General features: G+C 34.9%; 2 protein-coding genes across 2 annotated transcripts in view; one reads left to right on the top strand and one right to left on the bottom strand.

The window, feature by feature from the left end:
- The window catches only part of Nedd4 (E3 ubiquitin-protein ligase Nedd4), a 19903-nt gene extending 4002 nt beyond the window's left edge, over positions 1 to 15901 (bottom strand). Inside the window, exons 1-13 of the mRNA XM_013307069.1 lie at positions 15534 to 15901; positions 12906 to 12985; positions 9741 to 9822; positions 9457 to 9495; positions 7147 to 7316; positions 5848 to 6001; positions 5511 to 5594; positions 4840 to 4955; positions 4004 to 4127; positions 2280 to 2942; positions 871 to 949; positions 531 to 629; positions 1 to 102 (exon numbers count right to left, since the gene is read on the bottom strand). Coding sequence (XP_013162523.1) covers positions 1 to 102; positions 531 to 629; positions 871 to 949; positions 2280 to 2942; positions 4004 to 4127; positions 4840 to 4955; positions 5511 to 5594; positions 5848 to 6001; positions 7147 to 7316; positions 9457 to 9495; positions 9741 to 9822; positions 12906 to 12985; positions 15534 to 15695 — 1954 coding nt within the window. The 5' untranslated portion in view covers positions 15696 to 15901. The remainder of the gene's footprint in view (positions 103 to 530; positions 630 to 870; positions 950 to 2279; positions 2943 to 4003; positions 4128 to 4839; positions 4956 to 5510; positions 5595 to 5847; positions 6002 to 7146; positions 7317 to 9456; positions 9496 to 9740; positions 9823 to 12905; positions 12986 to 15533) is intronic.
- Positions 15902 to 16852: 951 nt separating this feature from the next.
- Not11 (CCR4-NOT transcription complex subunit 11) lies at positions 16853 to 21453 on the top strand. The gene is made up of 10 exons (XM_013307489.1): positions 16853 to 17016; positions 17098 to 17189; positions 17560 to 17783; positions 18175 to 18335; positions 18512 to 18662; positions 18858 to 18989; positions 19188 to 19388; positions 19474 to 19613; positions 19707 to 19872; positions 20029 to 21453. The coding sequence occupies exons 1-10, from the start codon at positions 16961 to 16963 to the stop codon at positions 20152 to 20154; spliced, it is 1449 nt and encodes a 482-aa protein (XP_013162943.1). The 5' UTR covers positions 16853 to 16960; the 3' UTR covers positions 20155 to 21453.
- The last annotated feature ends 2 nt before the right edge of the window (positions 21454 to 21455 follow it).

The raw sequence follows: 21455 nt of genomic DNA on the forward strand, positions 1-21455 counted from the left end.
CTGTGTGCACGCGCTCCTCCCAGCCCTCGGGCAGCGCGCCCAGCTCGTCCGCCTCCGCCGCGCTGCTGCTGCCCGCCGCTGTTGGCAAGCTGGATGCGCAGCCTGCGCAACACCAACATCAAACATCTGACAAACTCTAATCACTATGATTTTGGGGTATCTTTTATATATAATATTCATCTGAATACGCAGAAATAGCGAAACGACTTCTGTTCATAGACATCCGTAATGGCAGATGCGTGGTCTACCTTTAATCGACAAAGAAGGGGACGAAGGAGGTGAGAAAATTTCTCGTTCCTATGCATCAACCCTTCGTTAAATCTGTTTCCCCTTCCCATTCTTTCCTTATAAGCAGATAGTGTGAAAGGAACGACCACTAAACTACTAAAATTAAACTTCCTGCAAACTCATCAGACTGTACGCGGAATTTTTTCTCACTTGATGCACGTGTTCTCTGTGTTGGAGTCTTGGTGGTATTGCAGCGAGGTACATTCGTGCAACAGATGTTGTTGCTGGCCTCCATCACTTACCTGTTCTAGGGTCGATCCATGTTGTTGTTTTCTGATTGTGGTCAATGAAAAATATTCTTCCATTGGGTGCTCTCTGCATGCTCCAGCCTGGCGGCAACCCTGTAACGATACCTAACTTAAACCTACTAAATACTAAAAATTACTAATGTAAAAATAATCATATTCCATTTCTCTGTATTTTTCTCGTACCTATATTACTTACTTTTTAATATTTAAATTTGCTATTAAAAATTAAGGAGCAATTTATGGTTACCATGTTTGGTAACAGTTACTAATAGTTACTAACAGTTACTAAACATGTCTGTACTTGTAAAAATACTATAAATGAACAAAAACAAACCATCGCTATTCGGCAGATTCTGACTCTGAGAGCTGGCACTACTGCTTCTCGTACTTTCGGTGGACGCGTCTGTTTCGTCCTAAAACATACCGCACTTTGCAATCTCGACTTTAAATCGTAATGACTTAAGGTACAAATTCTATCGGACGTTAATTATGTTTATTCATCTACTACTATTAAAACCTTTAAAATTAACATGGAAATTGTCTATGGATATTAGAGAGATATGGATTTCGTGAGAATTACAAGTAATAATTAAAATAATGTAAAATATTTCTACATTTTACTAGAAATCAAATATTATAAATATGTTTTCTAAGAATAATACAATAATTAGAACAAACTACATAACAATTTACTATACATTCTCTACATTTAGTACAATAATACATACTTTCAAACATGCAATTTATAAATACGTGCAAATTTATAAGAAAAGCACAAAAAAGCAATACAGCACAAGCTTCAGTATTCATTTATGAAAAAAAAAACAATATATAAAAACTTTTTTAGAGAACTAGCTAAGTCACAGTAAACCATAGAGTACGATGAAGATGTTTTAGGCGAAATTGGATTCTATTTCTTAAACAATAAGGTTTAATTTAGTGTCCCTGGAGTTAGATATGACGTACTTTTTAAATCCCTTAAATTCTATTTTCCCATTACTAACTTCAGAGACATAAATATGTCGTATAGTTACTAATATTTTTATCCCCATACTTATAATTTGATATTTTCTAGGAAACAAAGTAGTTTAAGTAATAATAGAAATCTATGGTTAAATACCAGAAGGAAATTATGTAATTTTTTTGTTAGTGAGAAGCATGTAGCATGTTAAATTTATATTGTCCTTTAAAACTCTGTCATAGACAATTGTGCAAAGCGTCCAATTTTCGTGTAATATTCATTCAGCCAGTATTTTATAATAAAAAAATATTCTGGCCGAATGAATTAACAAAATGGCGTGTTTTAAAGCGTATCTGTGTTCAGCCAAATACGATTATATCGCCGTAATAAAATCATATATGGTTATATGTTTCTAGTATTTAGTATTTTTTCTATTATTAATGTATCTTTAGAAAAGACTGTGTGCTAATATTTTAAGTCGCAAACTTTGAAAATAACTGATTTGAATAATAACTAAAAACAAATTTAAAAAGAATTGGAAAATAAAAATATATGTTTACTATCACTTTTGGCTAAATTATTAGAAGAAAAATATGATACGCTAATCTATTTAACAATGTAATTTTGATTTAATTTTGACTAAAACTTGCAAACTATCGTAAATTGAATTATTAAATTCCAAGCTCAATTTCAATCTGAGATATCATCTGTGTGTCATGAATTAACTGCTATAAACATTTTGTACACAATACAACACGTCACGCCCCAAATCGTTGTCTTACCTCCGAGTCATCCATGGAGCTGGCAGTGGTCCTCCGGCGGCGGGAGGTCGGCGACCGGCCCTCGGGACTGCCTCCCGTCGGAGTACTAAAGTGGTTCTCATCAAACGTCAAAGACTCTGCTACTATTTCTATCAATTCCACTTCATCATCATCATCATCTGCCGCTGGCGTTACTTCATCGCCGTTAACTCGTACTTCTTCAACATTGTCATTAGCTTCCTCGCTTGCGTTAGTCTCCGCCGTGCTCTGAGACTGCGCGTCCTCGTTACTTTGTTGTCTAACCAATTCGTCATTTTCGTTGTTAATTGTTGCTTCCGTATCATCTGCGACGTTTTCTATATTATTAATTTGACTAGTACTAGCTATTTCATTGTCACTTGTATCTTGAGCATGTTCCGTTGTATTCACATTCGTTGCTTCAGTTGCTACAGTTTCTTCAGTTGTCACTACATTATCTACATCTGCGTTTGCGCTCGTCGGAGCATCTACGACGTCATCATCTTCTCTTATATTAGTATCACAGTCGTTGCTTAAATTAGATGTGTCTGTAGGAACATTGGGCGCGGTTGCTGACGCGTTTGCTGGTTCAGGCGAGCGCACCGGCGTAGAGAACGGTGTCACTTCAGTGGAGGTACTGTCCGCTCGTCTATCGCTCATATCCTCCTGTCACACATTTCAATTTGATACCAATTTGCAACAAGCGACCGACAAACCATTCTCAGACCAACATCCCAAATCAAATGAATTTTAATTTCAACTGAGAAATCAAAATGAGGAAACAAATGCGTGATTTGTGGGACATATTCTTGTAAAATTATAAGAATTTAATTGTCATAAATTATTACTAAAAACTATTTTATAATTATTAGGATAAATTATTTCTTCGCATATCTAAAGGAATGTTTGCTAATTGAAATAAATATGACAGATAAGAAATTCTTATATTTTGATACATTTGTTGGGCCGCAAAATTGTCTATGGTAAGGACAACACAATGACACACCGGCAACGTGTGGCAGAGCCATAAACAATAGAACAATGAATGTCGCTGCTGATGTTAAGTTGTTGTGGATATGTTAGTGCAAACCTGACGCCTGTAATGTATGGGTTATTGTTAAAATCCTTGTGATTTAAAAGAAACTTAATTTAATGAATTATTTTTCCCTCAAACTGCGGAAGCCCATGCTGCGAGAAAAAAAATAATGAAAAATAATAATGCAAATCTAGTGCTATTTTTAAGTCATAAATACATTTTATATTTGTCATACAATCATGCAAAATAACCAACTTAATATCTTAATATCTCAGGATACAGACAACAATTAAGATGCGGTGACATTCACACAAACATAGATCTCGTAGAAAAGGATCGCGTACTTTAACATACGAATCCTATGTTAGCATATAAATTAACTTCAAACCAGTCCCTTGACCAAATGTGACAGGTGACAGGTACACAGTGACAAGAAGTCAGTGATTCGTGTCACTGATGATGATTCTGTTCGCCCTTTTCTCGAATATATAACATGCATTTATTTTTTTTAATTCCAATTTCAAACTACACATGCATTTCAACTAAACAGGTAACAAAAAATTATATATATTAATTTAAATATTCAAAGCAGAATTATAAATGATAACTATTTATCGCATTTTTCCTTAAGCAATTTAAGACAAAGTAAAACAGATTTAAAGCGATTGAGATAAGGTACAATTTGTAATACCTGGTGGTTGCCGGTCTGCGGGCTGTTAGTGTGCTCGTCGTCAGCTGAGATGTGGAACCGCCTCTGGAACTCCGTGGCCGCTGTCTCCATGCGCTCCGCTTGAGTTTCCGTACTTATATTGCGACTGCGCAATGATAAACTAACATCATCATCATCATCATCATCACCTTCGTCGTTATGATCACCTTTCACAGTATTAAATACTAAATAGTAATTATTACGTTTTTCATTAAACATTATTAACTAATTAAAAGGATAAACTCGTGTTGACTTTGTTCGGTGTCAACACCAATTAAGATAAGACTACTTTGGTCAGCGGAATTGAGGAAATTAATCGGTGCCCATAAGTAGTATCCGCAAACATTCAAAAACATTTCAAAACCGCTTGACATTATAAAAAATCAATGCAATATGATTTTTTTTTTAATATCAAAAAGTGGCAAACGAGCGAGCAGCCACCTGAAATCGCTGAAATAGCGAAGTGACCGTTGCCCATAGACATACGCAATTGCATATGCGCTGCCTACCTTTAATCGACGGAGGAGAGGATGCACAGAAAGAAAATATCTTCCCTTTCCATGCATCCTCTCATCCGTAAAGTCCACTTCCACTTCCCATCCTTTCCTTATAAAGGAAAGGAAAGGATGGGAAGGGAAAGAGGACTGAGGCCTCCGGGACGCACACTCATCAGACTGCACGCGGAATTGCTTCCACTTCAGGCCTGTCTTCTGTGTGGTCGTGGTATTTCACCGGGCGGACCGGGCCAATACGTGCGAAGATGTTAAATCGGGCTCTACCACTGTTAAAATGAATGAATATTGTCAAAGCTGACTTACGTGAATGTAGGACGTTCCCATTGCGTGGACCTGGCTATATGGTTGACATAATAGGTGCGTCCGTTAGCGTCCTGCCGCTCCTCCCAGCCAGGCGGCAGCGGGTCACCACCAATCGTCTGCAACAATGTATACCAACACATTCCATACCACTAATATTATCTCCTTACAAAATAAACTCACGGAGCGTGTCGGTGACACTCAACGTGTTGATTTATATTGATTCAATATAGAAGAGGTTACGTTAGATTAATTTTGGTGGCAAAATGGTAATGTTAGGCAATATTGTATTATTAAAAACATTAACCCTGACACATAGAATATGGATTGTAGGTGATTAAGCGACATACAATATATAAACTTCTTCTCTTAATGTATGAAAGAAATGAGTCATGAATAAAAAGGAACATCTATTTATTGTTTTTCTAATAGAAAAATTGTTAGATAAATTATTAATGTAGAAATTCACCACTTCCTATCTTTGTAAATCTTAATTGGTAATAATTCTATCAAGTCGCAGCTTTGTGCTTTGGGCCCATGAAGAATACTAAGTTAACCAAAATGTCAACTTTTTCGCAATACATATATTTGGGATCTCATACATATCGTTAAAATATATATACATGCAAAAATTAAGCTTTCTAAATAATCGCAAAATTAAAAAAAACACCTACTAAATGGTTCAAGTAAGCCGTCTCCACCAACTCCCATTCATCGTCACCGGTAAACGAGGGTACCGTCTGAATGATCGTGCCAACCTAACAGTGCAAAATTCAGCTTTACCACTGATCTAATAATCTTTATTATCTTTTCAAAATAAATCAACAAAGATGATCAAACGAAGTTATTCAGGACTCGTGTTTCAATTAAATAAAAGAAATATTCTCGGTTTCTCAGCACCCCATAAAAAAACAAACATGAACCGTGAAATTCCAGTTTAATGACAGATGAAAATATGTTTTTATACAAATTTTCGACGATATAAACTCAGAGTAACAATGCATCACTCACCGGTTGCACGGTGCCGGTCTGCGCTTCAGGTTCCACCATCTCCCAGCCGTCGGCGGCGGGCGCAGGACTCGCCTCGCTCTCATCCTCCGTCTCGCCCACACGGCCCACCAGCGCCGCGTACACCTCGATGTGGCCCCGCACACGCGACCTGGCACTACACACACAGACCAACAGCTATAACAAACTGAAAACTAATAAACAACTATCTTTACCTCACTTTATAAAGTTTAGACCTTAACGCAGCGTTTGACATTGTAAAGCACATATTATGTAATTGAATCACGAATTAATATATAATCACGCAGAGGATCAATACACGCCAGTATTGATGAGAATCGTTTTTTAAATATATAGATAAAATATAAAAGAAAACTTTTAACCACCAAAAAAAGTTCTGGTGTACCTCAAGGAGCATTTCTATGCCCAATACTTTACCCATGAATCACAAACATCTGGAATTTTAAATAGATCCAGTGATACTTTGATTTAATTTATATAGATATGTACATCCAATCTAAACATATATTCTACAAGTGCATACATATCTCACAGAGCAAACTTAAAAGTGATTGAAAGAAAGCGTCACACGCAAACGACCAGAGAAGTACAAGCGTAGATACATCCTTATAAACATATTGACACATCTATGTCTTCAAAATTTAAATAAAAACATCGAAAACAATGAAGAATTAGAAGAAAATACTGTAATGCGACGTCTATTTCCATCTACATGTGCACACAGAGACACAGACACACAAACTGCGAACACATGCTACTGATATGTTACTTACGGGAATACCTCGACTTCATATTGCAATGGAGTAAACTCAATATCTACATCAGTCACGCAATGATATCTATCCATTCGCTATGTCCTTTAGACAGATATATGTATTATTGATAAGTGAAAAGTATATTATTTTATTAATTTATTACTATTAAATTATTACAATTATTGTACTCTTAACATATTAGTTAGACTCATAATTCATCCCAATCTGAAACCCTGGACCTGGACAACCTAGCCTACCCATCTAGTCATCTCTGACGATACTAACTTCTTCATTCCAAAGTGATAATATTATTACTCTTTTTAATTATATTATGGTGCTTTTATTATATCGGTGACCAGATAAATGCCACTCCGAATACAGATCAAGGCCTGACAAAAGATAATGCCCACTTAAGCTACACATTTGAAGTCTTGAGCGAATTCGTTTTCCACTAGTCTAGAAGCTAATAATAAGGGCAATAAATAAAAGAGAAACAAAGGCACTGCATGCTGGAGGCGCTACTTACACAGACCTGCGCGGACGGAGGGGGTACTTAGCGGGTGGAGGGCGCGGCGCGGCGGCGGACTCGGTGGGCGCGCCCGCCAGCGGGATCTCCACCATGCCCAGGAAGTCATCCCTCGTCAGTCTATTCTCATCGAATACCTGGATTAGTAACTTCTGCTCCTGTGGTTTCACCTGGAATTCATTGTAATCCAGATTAATTGCAGTTACCGAGATATCTTCAATTAACAGGATCATAAGTATCCTGAGATCAATTCTTAGCGCTAGCCTGCACCGATTTTTTTTTTAATTCTGAGATGTCAAAAGTACTTAAGACAGTATTAACGACTATTAGTTGTATTTTTAAAATTAACCAAGTTTTATTTAGTATATTTAAATATAATAAGTCAATGTCAACGTACATAAATATCGTCCTAATTGGTCTGTATTCGAGCGCGTTTATTACAGTATATGGAAGCCCTAATAGTTTCTCCAAGGAGACTGCGAACTGGCTTTTTTATAGATGAGAATAATTATTAAGCCGCTGTTAAATCATCACCATGGAAGGGGTTGATTTGGAGGTTACAATATTGTTACTATGACAAAAATGTATAACATTCTTTTTTTTGGGAATTGAAAAAAAAAGTGCAAAATCTATCGCGTATTTTTACAATAATCCTAGTAAATTACTAAACGGAATCTGCTACATTGAATAAAATCAACAAATAACCTCAAAACCTGAAAAATTGAAACTATCTTACAAATGGACATTTACAACGAAAGTGTTTTGGTTCGATGCCAATAAACAATCAAGCACGATCCTAAAACTCAAGTTGTAAAAGAAACACTAGAAAATGAATCAGCTCAGATTCAATAATACAATATGATGATAACAACAATAAATACTGAAACAAATCTCTAACGTGCGCTGAGTGTTGGAGATAAAAATTATCTTAAAATACACAAAGAAACTAACAAAATAATCTTATATATAATAATTCTCGTGTCACAATTTTCGTTCCCATACTCCTCCGAAACGGCTTGACCGATTCTCATGAAATTTTGTGAGCATATTGAGTAGGTCTAAGAATCGGCTACTATCTATTATTTAATCCTTCGCAGACGGAGTCGCGGGCGGCAACTATAATATATAGATTTTAGGCATACCATGGAACATACAGCAATCCTTTTTTAAATTAATTTATGACAACCAGCTGTCACCCGCGTACCTCAACTCCGTACTTACGGAATTAAAAAAACAAACCTAATTAATAGCCTATGCGTTCTTGCGGACTATGGTCTACATCTATACCAAATTTCTGAGAGATCTATGCAACCGTTCTGGGGATACTTTCAAACAAACATCCATCTGTCCATACTACATACATACAAACATTCGCATTTATAATATTAATAAGAAATGAAAAGTAAGATAGTAACAAGACTTTATATATTTTTTATATTTTACGGGACTTTTTCGACATTAAATTGTCAGCTGGTGATGAAGTAATTTGAGAACGTGAATGCATTCGCCTTAAGTTACATGGTACGCGAACAACCTGTCGTCTGCAGCCACTCTTAACATAAAAATTTATTTTGGTTTATAGTTTTTTAGATAAAAAGGACAAAGGTTAATAAAATTACAAGAATACCGTAAGGTTTTCAATTTTAATAGTAAATGCGTTAATGGGAAGATTTTTTTAAACCAATGACCAAACTATAACGGCAAGATATGTTCACATCAGGCGAATGACCTAGTCGTGAGTCAATCACTTAAACAAACTAAAAAAAACATACGAATAAATACGCACAAAGGCTTACTAGCCGAAAACAATGACCTCCTTCTTTTTGAAGTCCGGTAAAAAAATAACCGCTCCAGAAATAGGTAAGATTGAGAGGCAATTTTCAAAATAAGAAAAACATGAACATACAGTACATTGTTTTTGGCATTTGTCTTTTGTTATTGCAATTGCTTTGTTTACGTTATGCCAGTACAGTAGGACAGTAGCGCTGGCATTAAATAGATGGGCTTACAAACACCAGTTAATGTTTACATTATACAAGTGGTTTGCCAGTTTTTTGAGTGCTACTGTCACTGGCATAATGTAAACCAGGCATTACAAGGATTGTTTCCTAATCACCACATCGGATGGTCACAGAATGAACTGTCTTCCATACATCTTCATCAACTATCGTCCTCTTTCACACAATCAATCCATACTTTCCATTTACCATCGCTTCCGATAGATGACCGTTGACAACACTTTGATATAAAAATCTTGACGTTATTTATTAAGATATGGTAGTTATAATTAGCAATAAAAACAATACTCACTCTGAAAATGAACTCTTGATTCCATACTGGGTTCAAGGTCTGAAAAAATATTACAACTTTGTTACAACGTAAATAAATTATAAAACAAATTACATTGACATTCTATTATCGAAGTCCTTGAAAACAAATTGTCTATGGTGACTATGAGCTGATTATTGGTACAATATATTTCGTCTATGTTATAGTATTATACATGTTACAGTAGTGGAAACGATATATTGACAAATTTACGTATGCCTATTTAATTGTCAGCGGTATTGGACATAATTTAAGTCTGACATCACCTTTTTCTTGGTCTTGGTGAGGAAGGTTTCTACAGTGACGTCACCGTCTATCTTCTGTAGCTCCACGCGTACGTACGGATCACTGCAAAGAAATACAAATTTTATAAACACATTATCATCATCGGCTCTCTATACATCCCCACTATGGGGCTCGAAGTGTACCCAACCACGCTGGCCGAGTGCGTGTTAACTTCACACATATCTATGAATTTCTTTCCAGATATGTGCAGGTTGCATCGTAACGTATTTCTTCACCATAAAAATGTGACAGTCTGGGGAAAAATACGAATCATACGACACCTTGCTCATTTAAATTGGTTTAGACGTTTAAGATATAAGAAGTCACAATATAACATACAAACCCTAATACATAAAAATGTGTATACGCGCAAAAACATTATGTTCTTGAGTCAGTCGGAAAATTACAATGTATAATCGTCTAACTTTTTAATATAAGGAGTGTAGAAAGAATTTCACAAATCAGTCAATATTTTTTTCTTTCTTCTAAACAGTAAAATAATATGTCAAAGAAATTCAGTTTGAAAAAAAAAAACTGTTTTATTTATATAGAATCATTAAGGTATAGTAAATTACCATCAACAGGTTCAGTGCTCTCATTATTTTATGTTAATGACCGATTATTATCGTCCACAATTCGATAAGAAATCGGTGCCGTACATATTTACCTTCTGATCGAAATCATAACAACGTCATGAAGGTTGCTTATAAAAATTAATTAATGACTGAAATTGAATCCATTAAGTTATCACGTGTTTTAATTTTTTAGTTTTACGTACACCAATAATATTCTTCAATACACACAATGGGAAACAATTTCCTTGAATATCAAATGTGTAAAGGTCGCATTTTAAAATGTCGAGGAAGCTAAGTATGACGTGGCCATATTTTCTGATACTGCGTATTTTTCTATGCTAATATTATAAAGAGGAAATGTTTAATTGTTTATTTGCTTTAATGCTTGTTTAATGCTCCGAAACGAAGAAACGGATTTGAAAAACTCTTTTACTGTTGGTGAGCTATACTCCCGGAGGATATAGGCTACTAGGTATTTGAATTTGAAGTTTTCTAAAGTTTTCTACAGTTGTGGACTTTCCATATGGGCTTCTTTCCCTTGGATAGTGACGCTTTTAGCACTACCAAAGCTCTGGGCTAGAGTTTCACGGCATCCCTTTTATTAACATGCTTTTGTGGTGGGGGGGAGTTTAACAGGACTACGTGAGACCATTAAATTCGCATATATGTAGCGCCCCCTTTCTATCAAGGACCCTAAGTTGTTCCCCAACCGTGCTGACCCAGCGGGGGAAAAGAGAATTGAATGTCAATAAGTTGAAGAAGAAACGTAGCAACAAGAGTACACCGAAACAAAGTGTGTAAAAAGTTTTGAATTCTCTGCTTTAGAATCTCGTACACAACCAACTCTGAGTGACCTTCAATGGTCTCCTTAATCCTCTTCATTGTTAATGACCCACATCTGAGTGTTAATAGATTTATTGATACTATCCTTACACAATAAATCTCACGAGTCATCGAAATAGATCGAGCATGTAAGTTGACGGATTAAAATGGATTTATTTGCACGCTACTATTCAAATATACTGAAAAACATTTTACTAATATTATAAATGCGAAAGTTTTTATGTTTGGTTAGGATGTATGAAGAACGGCTGTATGGCTCTCGCTGAAATTTGGCACGCTTGTAGACCTTAGTCTGGAAGAACACATTGGCTTCTAATTAAATTTTTATTTAAATATCGCGCGTCAGATAGTACAAATTATTTGTAATTTCAAAATGGATTGGTATAGACCGATTAAATGCAACAGATAAGTTGAATGAGATCATCAATTGGTAGTAGTTTGCTGTGTGTACATGACAGCTGAGAACTCTTATCAAGTCATTTGTATTATTTGTGGTTAAATTTCATAACGGTACACACTGAGGGTCATTAAGTGAAGATTTAGTATTAGGAATCTCTTGCTGTCGCCTGCGACTCCTTCCGCACAGAAATAAAAAAGAACTTAATTTGTCGCCTATGTGTTTTTCCAGGTTAAGTCCTACACCTATGCTAATTCAACGAGATTCATGTAGCCGTTCTGAAGATATCTTCAAACAAACATCCATCAAAGCATTAGCATTTATAATAAGAAGTAAGATTAATGATTGCACAAATTAATTTAATTATTATTATTCCTCGGCAGTGGAACTTGAAAAAGTTTTAAATGAATCATTAAAAGCAGAAGTATAATCCAATAACATATACATTACTATGATGTATCATTTATTGCATGATAAAACATTTTATAAAACAAAGCAAGTCATGAAAAAGAGATAACATTAGAGTGGATTTATTAACAGGACAAACTAAACAAAGGATTGAGGTAAACAAAATTCTAGTATAATAACCAACTCTAAATATAGTAAATTCATAGGAGAATTGATCAAACAAGCAATAGCCAGAATTTATTGGATCCTATAAACATTTGCAACTCCAGAGGAACCCCTATACCCCTTTCTTAAAGGTCACTAAGTCAACTAACAGAGTACACAAAGTGGCTGTATGAGGTTAATATTTTATACTATAAGAAATACTAGACTTTAGCTTTAATGGAAAGAAATGCTTAAAGAACAAATGACACTTGGGCAAACATATAGTTATAGAATAATGCAGCCACAGATCATAACTTGATCAGTATTATAGAAGTCTTTGGTGACATGCAATAGGTGTTATTAGCTATACAATAAGGTGCATGTCTCCTTAACAAAAATATTAGTTAACAACTAATCTTGCCTTCAGAAATAATATACAATCGAATCTCGATACACGGGAATCCCCTAAAAGTGAGTCATTGTTATGGACTACAATTCCATAAGTGAGAAATGGAGATAAGAAAGAAACCTCTATAAGTGAGGTGCAACTCTTGCATATCCAAGTACAACTGTACCATGAATTGGTATTTTCAATAAACTGTTTATACAATTTAATAATAAAAAAAAATCCAGCTTTATACCTTCACGGGTTCCTGAGAAAAAGGCTCTTGACAGACAGACGAACAAAGTAATCCTATAAGGGTTCTGTTTTTTCCTTTCGAGGTAAGGAACCCTAAAAAATATGATAAGCTAGTCACTATTATATCTAAATATCTTACCTAGCACCAAAGATGTCCTTCTTAGCTAATGAGAAAGCGCCGATTATCTTCAGACGAAGAAGAAAACTGTTCTCGTCCGTCTGTAAAGAAAACTTAAGTTGTATTTTTTGCTTTAAATATGATATTAATGTACCTTTTAACACTCAACTTAGTTTATACAGCATGTTTCAAATTAATTACTATTATAACAGACAAAGTTCAATTATGTCAACTATTGCTTTAACTACTTTTTTTATAGCATAAGGTGGCAAACAAGTGAGCGGCCACCTGAAATAGCTGAATCAATAGAACAGAGTGAAAGATGTTCAAAACATGATACTTAAGACCCATCAAAATCGGGCCACCCGCTCTAGAAACAACCCAGAACAAGCACTTGCAAACTTACAGATAGACAAAAATTTTAAAAATTACATCATGTGAACTAAATATCGACACTCCAATTTTATTGTAATGTATATGATTAAATTAACAAGACCGGCAGCATTGTCAGTCTCTCATGCCCTAGACCCACTTTGGGTCCCTGTGTTGACCCAGTAAGTATAGCTTAAATACAAATGCAAATCTTTCTCTTAGAATCCATAAACTTAGATTTCACTTAAGAATGTGGTCAGTATCTTAGTAATCTCATATTGAACATCAATTTCAACTTTTTTTATATTTGTCAACTAATTGCTTTATACAGTTGTTTTGGCAGTAGAAACCTATGGTAGAAGGAAAACACATGATGAAAAGTATTATTAATTATAATTTTTTATCTCTTGTCAAGGTTGTATATTCAGAAGGTAATGTAAGAGAAATATAGTTCAAGGTCACATATTTAAACATACTAGCCGTTGCCCACAACTCTGACCGTCACTACCTTAAGTCACTAATGCCTATTTCCAACAATGTTAAGTAATGTTATTATGACTTAAAAAAAGATATTATGTGTGACTATCACATGAACTAAGCCATGTTGATAATCAGCTCACTATAAGGCCGAACTGAGGGGCTCGAGCTTACCCTAACTTAGAGGTGACTAGGCCATAGTCAACCACGCTGGCTGGGTATTGCAGATACTTAAATAGATATAAGTTACATATTATCTTTATAGATATAAATTTCTGAGGTTTTCCAACAACACTTTTATGTAAACATTAAACCAAAAATTTATAACAGCTGAATGCATCTAATATGCATTTGTAATAAATTAAAAAAATACTAATAAATTATATAAGTACTATAAATATTTAAAAAAAAAACATTTTTTTTTATCTCATTATATAAAGAGGCGACAGATAATTATAATAACTACTGGCCTTAAGCCCTTTGTATTGCAATATTTATGGACCTAAATTATTAAAAAAACTTAATATTGACCAAAAGTAATCATTTTGAACATATCTATTTCTATAGAATTTACAACAGATACTAATGATAATTGTAAAAAGTCGATAACAACAATGAAACTATGCCAACTAATGACATCCACAATTGAAGAGTACGAAAATAAACAAAACCACTTTTCAACATATTTACAACTTAACAAACACACGAGCGCCTACAAGAACCTCTGTCTCAAAAGTATTCGTTTAAATATCAAATCAATTACAAGGACATATTTGCATAGCAATGAATTACAATAAGTTATGTGTTTTCCGTTTTGTTAGAATAGAATTTTTGAACACTTACACGTGTATCCGACTGCCAAGCCATCACCCATGTGAAAACAAACTAATTTATAAACTGAATTGTAAACAAGTCAAACACTTTTTAGTGTTACATCGGTTGGAATAACTTAAATGTTATGACACGTTAGCTATCCAATACTCTTCTGCAACACCATTAAACTTGTCCTGCACTTTAATAACATCAGAAATTCACACCTATTATAGGCTTTAACGGAAAGCCTAAATACCAGATTCATGCGAAATTTTATAATCACATATACACATAAATAAAAAAATAAAATATTGCTAAAGCTATCCACTGCGCTGCGCCTTGTATGACAAATCAAGTGACAGCTTGACAGCCTTTGTCAATTTTTACGCATTGCATTCCTTTCTACGTATGTTTTGTAGTAGACGGTAGAAAAACAATAAATCAACTATCAATAAAAAACCGAAATCATTTTTATAAAACATATAATATTATATATCTATACATTTTAAGTAATAACTAATAAAATTGGCATAGCTTAAAACGAAAAACATCTTTTTTTAGTTTTCATGTTTGTATGTCTATAGGGATAAGGGCAGGTTGATGATGTTTGTATGTCTATCCCCAAGGTTATCTCCGGAGCGGCTGGACCGATTTTGAAGGGACTAGGACGAAGAGGTCATTTTTCACGTTGGCATATTTTGACTCCTATCATAAAAAATGGTAAAATAGTCACAAAAAATCGATTACCAGCAAAAACATTGTTATTTAAAAAAAAACTTCTGTTAATAACCACCGATTTAACTTGGTAGAAAATACTTCTTGTTTTTATATTTTTCTTACTTAACTTCAATATACAGCTACGAAGATTATTGCTCTTTAAAGAACGTGACATTCTACACCTAAAATTGGTGTAAAGTGTAAGACAAGAATACCTAAGACTAAGATAAATCACTTTAAAACAAAAAATGCGGGAAAATAATTAAGTACCTGATATTGCAAAGAGAATCGAGGTTCCGATCTCTGCAGATCATTGTTTCGTCTCCATGATGACCAAGAGGATGACCGACTTCGATGCGGCTCACTAATCCTTGAAATTAATTCCAGTGGCCTAACGTTATGCATGACTGTTGTTGAACGATAGTCTCTCATATCGAAACACCACAACACTTATTTTCAACATCACTTTCCTTCTTTTCCGCATGAAATAACGTTTACTTTGTTATTCAATTGCCAAGCAAAAATTTAAAGGACGATTTCTTAACAAAAGTGGCGCTGCAGTGCGACATATGACTGTTCTAATCTTATCGCCGCGAGAAATGAGCACGATAAAAAGAGCGAACGGTAATAATTAACGCTAAGATGATAACTGGGCAGCTACGACCTAGTCGGGCACAGTTTGTTCGCTTTGTATTTTTTATCTAAATTTTTGTGATAACGGCATCGGTTAGTCAATATTGTCATGATATGCTTTTCTGTACTGTCTAAATATATCCTGAAACTTATAATGCAATTAGAATTCTCGTTCTTTAAAAAAATAACGTGATAGAATTTTAGAGCTCTATAGAGAGCTCTCTCTCCAGAGATAAGTTTCTGTACAAATCTAAAGGTGTCTTAAGCTGATTGGTAATTTGTTATTGGTAAATGTAATACTAGCTATTGCCCACGATTTCGTATGCATGCAACAATAATAACTAAAAAACGTTACATTCTATTAGCATTTTCTAAGTTTCCAAAATCATGCCTTTGCGATTGCTACCGAGGATACACTTAACTTTCGTGTCAGTGAAAGTAAATATCTTATCTTTTTTATTATACAGCGGCATTCAGAGTCGATTATTAGTCTTCCTTATTGTAGTATTGGAAGTTTGGGCCCAGAGACCGATTAACACCTCTTGAGTGTGGCAGTTAATGACATAATTCCTCGTTATGGAACAGATGGCGAGGACAATGTGTCCACAGCTCCACCCATCTTGGTTGCTCCCTCCACCTCTGTTGTCGTTAGCACAGACTCCTCTTACTCAGTCACCTAAAAAGAGCGCTTAGTGTTCGGAGTATGGAACGTGTTTACGGTAGTCGAATCGACCTACGACAACTCAAAGTTCAAGACACAGAAAGGATGATACGGGACTGATAGTGAAAACTTTTGTTGTCCTGGACAGAGCACTTATGATTGCTGTTCTTGGCCAAAATTCTATAATCAAATGTAAATGTAAATAAATGTTCAATTTAATGTTCACTTTTTACTGTAAAGCCAAATTCCATTTCTATAATCTTTGGTTGTGACATTGACGTTGACGATCGTTGACATTTCAGATTGACACATGAAATCTCAGCTGGAGATGTAACCAAATGCAACCTATAAAACTTTAATCATAATTCAAAACAAAATATAATTTTAAAAGATTTTTTGCTTGATGCTTTGCAAAATGTCGCAACAGTTGATAAACGAACAAAGCAAATATATTTTAGAGTATGTTGTGTGTTAATTTTATAATTCTTTTGAAGGTCTACAAAGAACAGTTCAGATTAAACAAAGTATTTTTATTTCCAGCTTATTTTCTGAACAGACGATTGACTCACAAGCTTTAGACATCCTCTCCACGCAAGTCCAGAAAAGGTTTCCTAAAACAGAACATTTCAACTGTCAGTAATTATGCTTTTGGTTGAATGATAAGTTTATTAATTGTTTGTGTTTAAACAAAGCAAAACAGCTGTCAAATAATCTGTACCTATAAAAGTATTTATATCACAACTAATACTATTACTAAGGTTTTATCTAGTTTATTTTGGAAGGAAAATTTGAATAGATAGATTAGTAATGTCATTTTTAAAACACATTATTTCTATATCCAACTGCCCCAGATGCTACTTGTGTCTGATTTTAACCAGTGATTGGCTAAAGACGAACCACAAATTATTGTTTAAATATGACTTAAAGGCACTATTGACTTAAAATAAAAGTTTCAAGGTTCAAAATATTTTTTCTCTAAATAATTATCTTATATCTTCACAGTATGTCTTCTTCTATCATCATTAATCACGGGAGGGGACCTGTCCCTCCCTGGACAGCGTGTGGTAGCTCTGGCCATCATATTTGACGCATACAAGCAAGAGAACCCATTCAGTTCTTTATTCCTGCACCTTTTAGAAGGCAAACCAGGTTTACTACCCTTAGCTCCTCAAGAGAGGTTATTTATTGGACAACTCTTTGGATTCCTGCCTGTAAATATAAAAGATGTAAGTAAACAAAGTTTAGTTTAATGTGTGTACTTTTTTTGCTTGGCCATGTGAAGGGAGTGAATGGATGGAGGAAAGAAGTTGAGTGAGGCAATGCAACAATAACCAAATAGTTAGATATGCCATGTTAATGGGAGCTTGACACAGAGACTACGGGGAAGCCCGAAGCCCGTATTACTCTTTGGCTAGGATTTGTTTTAGACAGCTTTGTCTATTTTAGCTATCAAGCGGCCAGTTGTATATTTACTGTATTCTTGTATAAATAAAATAGAAAGTATAAGCTTATAAAGATTGATGAGGCAGGTAAAGTTATTGTTTATGTTCTAGAAGCTGTCATTTTTATATTTAAAATCTATACCAGATATTAATTCATGTTTTCATTTTCAACCAGATATTAAAGAAAACAGCAAAGCAAGTAATGTTAACGGAAGTTATATCAAAAGATTTAGATTTTGACTATTCATCACTGCAATCAGTATTAGCTGAGAGGGCGATAGAGACGAGCTCAGTGGCCAAGGCGACTGTATCAGCACTTATACCACTTGGTGATGGGTTTGTACTCATGTTTTTTTTAGTTAGTGATTAAATAATTGTGAATTACCTTTCTTTGTAACTAAGCTCATAGATCCTAGTAGTTTTTGCAATTATAATATTCAAAGAAGGAAATTATACTATATTACAATATAGTTCAATATTTAAAATAGTTCATGAGTCTGATATAATTGCAGGAGTCCGCCTAACCGCATAGCGATGAAGGAGTTACTGGAGGCCTTAATGGGCAACGACTACTTGCCACTGCACCGCACGCTGCGCGCCGCCGGACCCATTCCACCTCCCACTTTCCTGCTCGACCCCACTGAGATATCCTTTGCTGATGAGGTAAGTGGCATAGTAATGGACACCTACACTTGTCACGGAACCGAAATGGTCAAATGAACCATAATATGACAGAGCGAGAGAGATTTAATTTAAATTACTTTAATAAAAGATGCGAGAATGTGAAATTAAAACTACGGCATATATTAAAAAAGTACCAATGGGTTGTTTTTATGTTGAAATTAACTTTGGTTATAGGGTGTTTGGAAAAACCTGGTTAACCATGGCGCGTACCTACCGCTATACGACACTGACTATGAAGGATTGCTTGGTTTAAAACCGCCAGAGAAAGTTCCAGAAAGAAGAGTCCTACAACAGCCTAAGACAAAGGTATAGCTTAAAAGATATAATTAAAAAAAACTTGTATGAGTTATATAGATCACATTACTACTTTCTACATAGAGTTATTTTTATTTACAAAACTATCTTTTTCGATAGACTTAAGTGTAAAAATATTAACAAATTAAGTTATTAATTCACAATTCGAATCAAGAGTAAGGTTCTTCAGGATCATTTTGTCACATGTAGGAGGAGAAGAAAGAGAGAAAAGAAGAACGTGAGGAGAAGAAGCCAGAGGAGAAGGATATGGCGGGCGCGTTGTCGGAAGCGCGTGAGCTGACCCAGCTTGCGCTGAAGGGCGCGCTCAGTGTGCCGCACCAGCAGCGCCTGCTGGCACTGCTAGACCAGGACCCCAACATCGTCTACGAGATCGGTGTCACGCCCTACCAAGTAATTTCGCATTCACCCTACTACCTTACAAAGTATTGTTTTTTATCTTTACTTTTTTTTCTAATTGTATTAAACTTATACTTAGCTGCCGGAGCTGGTGGAGAACAACCCAATGGTGGCAATCTCAGTGCTGCTAAAGTTGATCCACTCGCAGCACATCACCGAGTACTTCAGTGTGCTTGTCAACATGGAGATGTCATTGCATTCCATGGAGGTCGTTAACAGGTAACCTACGCTTATCTCGTTAAGATTGGAGTCCAATAGATAAGAGCAACTAAATCAGTTTTGAGATCAACTATGGGGAATTTATGTGTGCAGGCTAACAACGTCAGTGGACCTGCCGGTGGAGTTCGTGCATCTGTACATCAGCAACTGTATCTCAACTTGTGAGACAATCCGTGACCGCTACATGCAGAACCGGCTCGTCAGGCTCGTATGCGTCTTCCTGCAGTCTCTCATCAGAAACAAGATCATCAATGTTAAGGTAATGGTCTACATGGCCATAGTTGGACAAAACTAACGAGACCAAGATTCCGCTGTAAAAGTGCTTCTTAGTGGCCAATAATCTTTCTAGTCTAGTCTAATGTGTAGTAGCAGTAGTTTTAGTTTAATCTTTAAGGTCAATTTATTTTTATTATAGGAACTATTCATAGAAGTGGAGGCGTTTTGCGTAGAATTCAGTAGGATCAGGGAAGCGGCCGCGCTCTTCAGGTTGCTTAAGCAATTGGACTCAGGAGAAGGACACAAGGATACAAAGGACAACTAGCGAATGGACTGGACTCAATCCCACGCCCAACAGTGAGCTAAAAACTAAACCCACGTCCACTCAACTGTTGGGATAGTCCTAGAAATGGGCTTTTGGGTAATGGGCTAGGCCCACATGTCCAATATTGGGCGATGTAGTCGCCCACACATTTGACCGTGTAACTAACGAAGCAATTCTTACAGACTGTATAGAATAATGATATTTAAGACTAATAACTTAATATTAAGTTAGGACTAAGTGTGCAAGATTATTTTCTTACGATATGCGAAAACTGTGTAATTTTTATTGTAATTTATTTAGGTGTTAGGCAAAACGTGTCCTGTTATGCCTTAATATTACTCTAACCTACAAAATGTATAAAATTCAATGAAAATAATTTTTAAGTAACATAAATGAATTGCTTTTTCTAATTAATTAAAATCAACCCTAAATCATGAAATAAATCAAAATAAAAATTATAATTTCGATAATAAATTATTAACCTTTTCGTTATTATACGATATGGTGAAATATATTTCATCTATAGTATTAAAAAAAATAATGACCAAATTTATTTAGCAACTTGTCAAATAACTGCGTGACATTACAACAAAAGAATAGAGCGCGAGTCAGGGACCGCGATATTTTTCTTGCTTGTAAAGGTTTCCCTCTAACCCGAGTTTCTGACTTATGGAGGTTGTCCATTTGGATTGGACAAAGACTCTTTCTTATAGAGATTTAACTGTATATTTACCCAAATCAACAGCTAAATCTTGTAGAGTCCAATTTGTTTTTTATGAAAAACCTTGTGGTTACAAGTATAAAATATTTTTACGTAAAACATGTTATTTTTTATCATATTCCTGTAATTTTATTTGGCAATTGATGCAATCAAGATTATGTAAATATGGGAAAATTATTAAATCATCTTACAGTAATTTACTCAACAGATAAAAAAATTTTGTATGTAAAAAAGTTTGCCTATATGTTGCCATTGCGGAGATTTAAAACAATAATGTCACTATAACAAATAAGTTTTATATTTCGTTAATAAAATAAATCATATGATTGCAGGGTGGATTATTACTTTATTAGTTGTTTTATTTAGCAGTCATTTTTATAAAATTGAGGCATAAGATTTTTTTGTTGCGAAAGTAACGAAATCTTTTCTTTCGTCGTGTCACTTTCGTAACGTAATAATAGCAACAAGGCAATAAAAATAGGGAACTTTTTTTCTGAAGTGTGGTAACTACGAAATATTTTCACTAATTCTAAGTATATGTCATCCTTCAATCCCATCCATAATAATAAGAATTATTTTA

Source organism: Papilio xuthus, unplaced genomic scaffold (genome assembly GCF_000836235.2).
Source record: "Papilio xuthus unplaced genomic scaffold, Pxut_1.1 DF828142.1, whole genome shotgun sequence".
Lineage (NCBI taxonomy): Eukaryota > Metazoa > Arthropoda > Insecta > Lepidoptera > Papilionidae > Papilio > Papilio xuthus.

Coding starts and splice junctions, on each gene's coding strand:
- Not11 (XM_013307489.1), top strand. CDS start 16,961: ATGCTTTGCAAAATGTCGCAACAGTTGATAAACGAACAAAGCAAATAT. Junction 17,190..17,559: donor TAAAACAGAACATTTCAACT/GTCAGTAATTAT, acceptor ATATCTTCACAG/TATGTCTTCTTCTATCATCA. Junction 18,336..18,511: donor CTTATACCACTTGGTGATGG/GTTTGTACTCAT, acceptor ATATAATTGCAG/GAGTCCGCCTAACCGCATAG.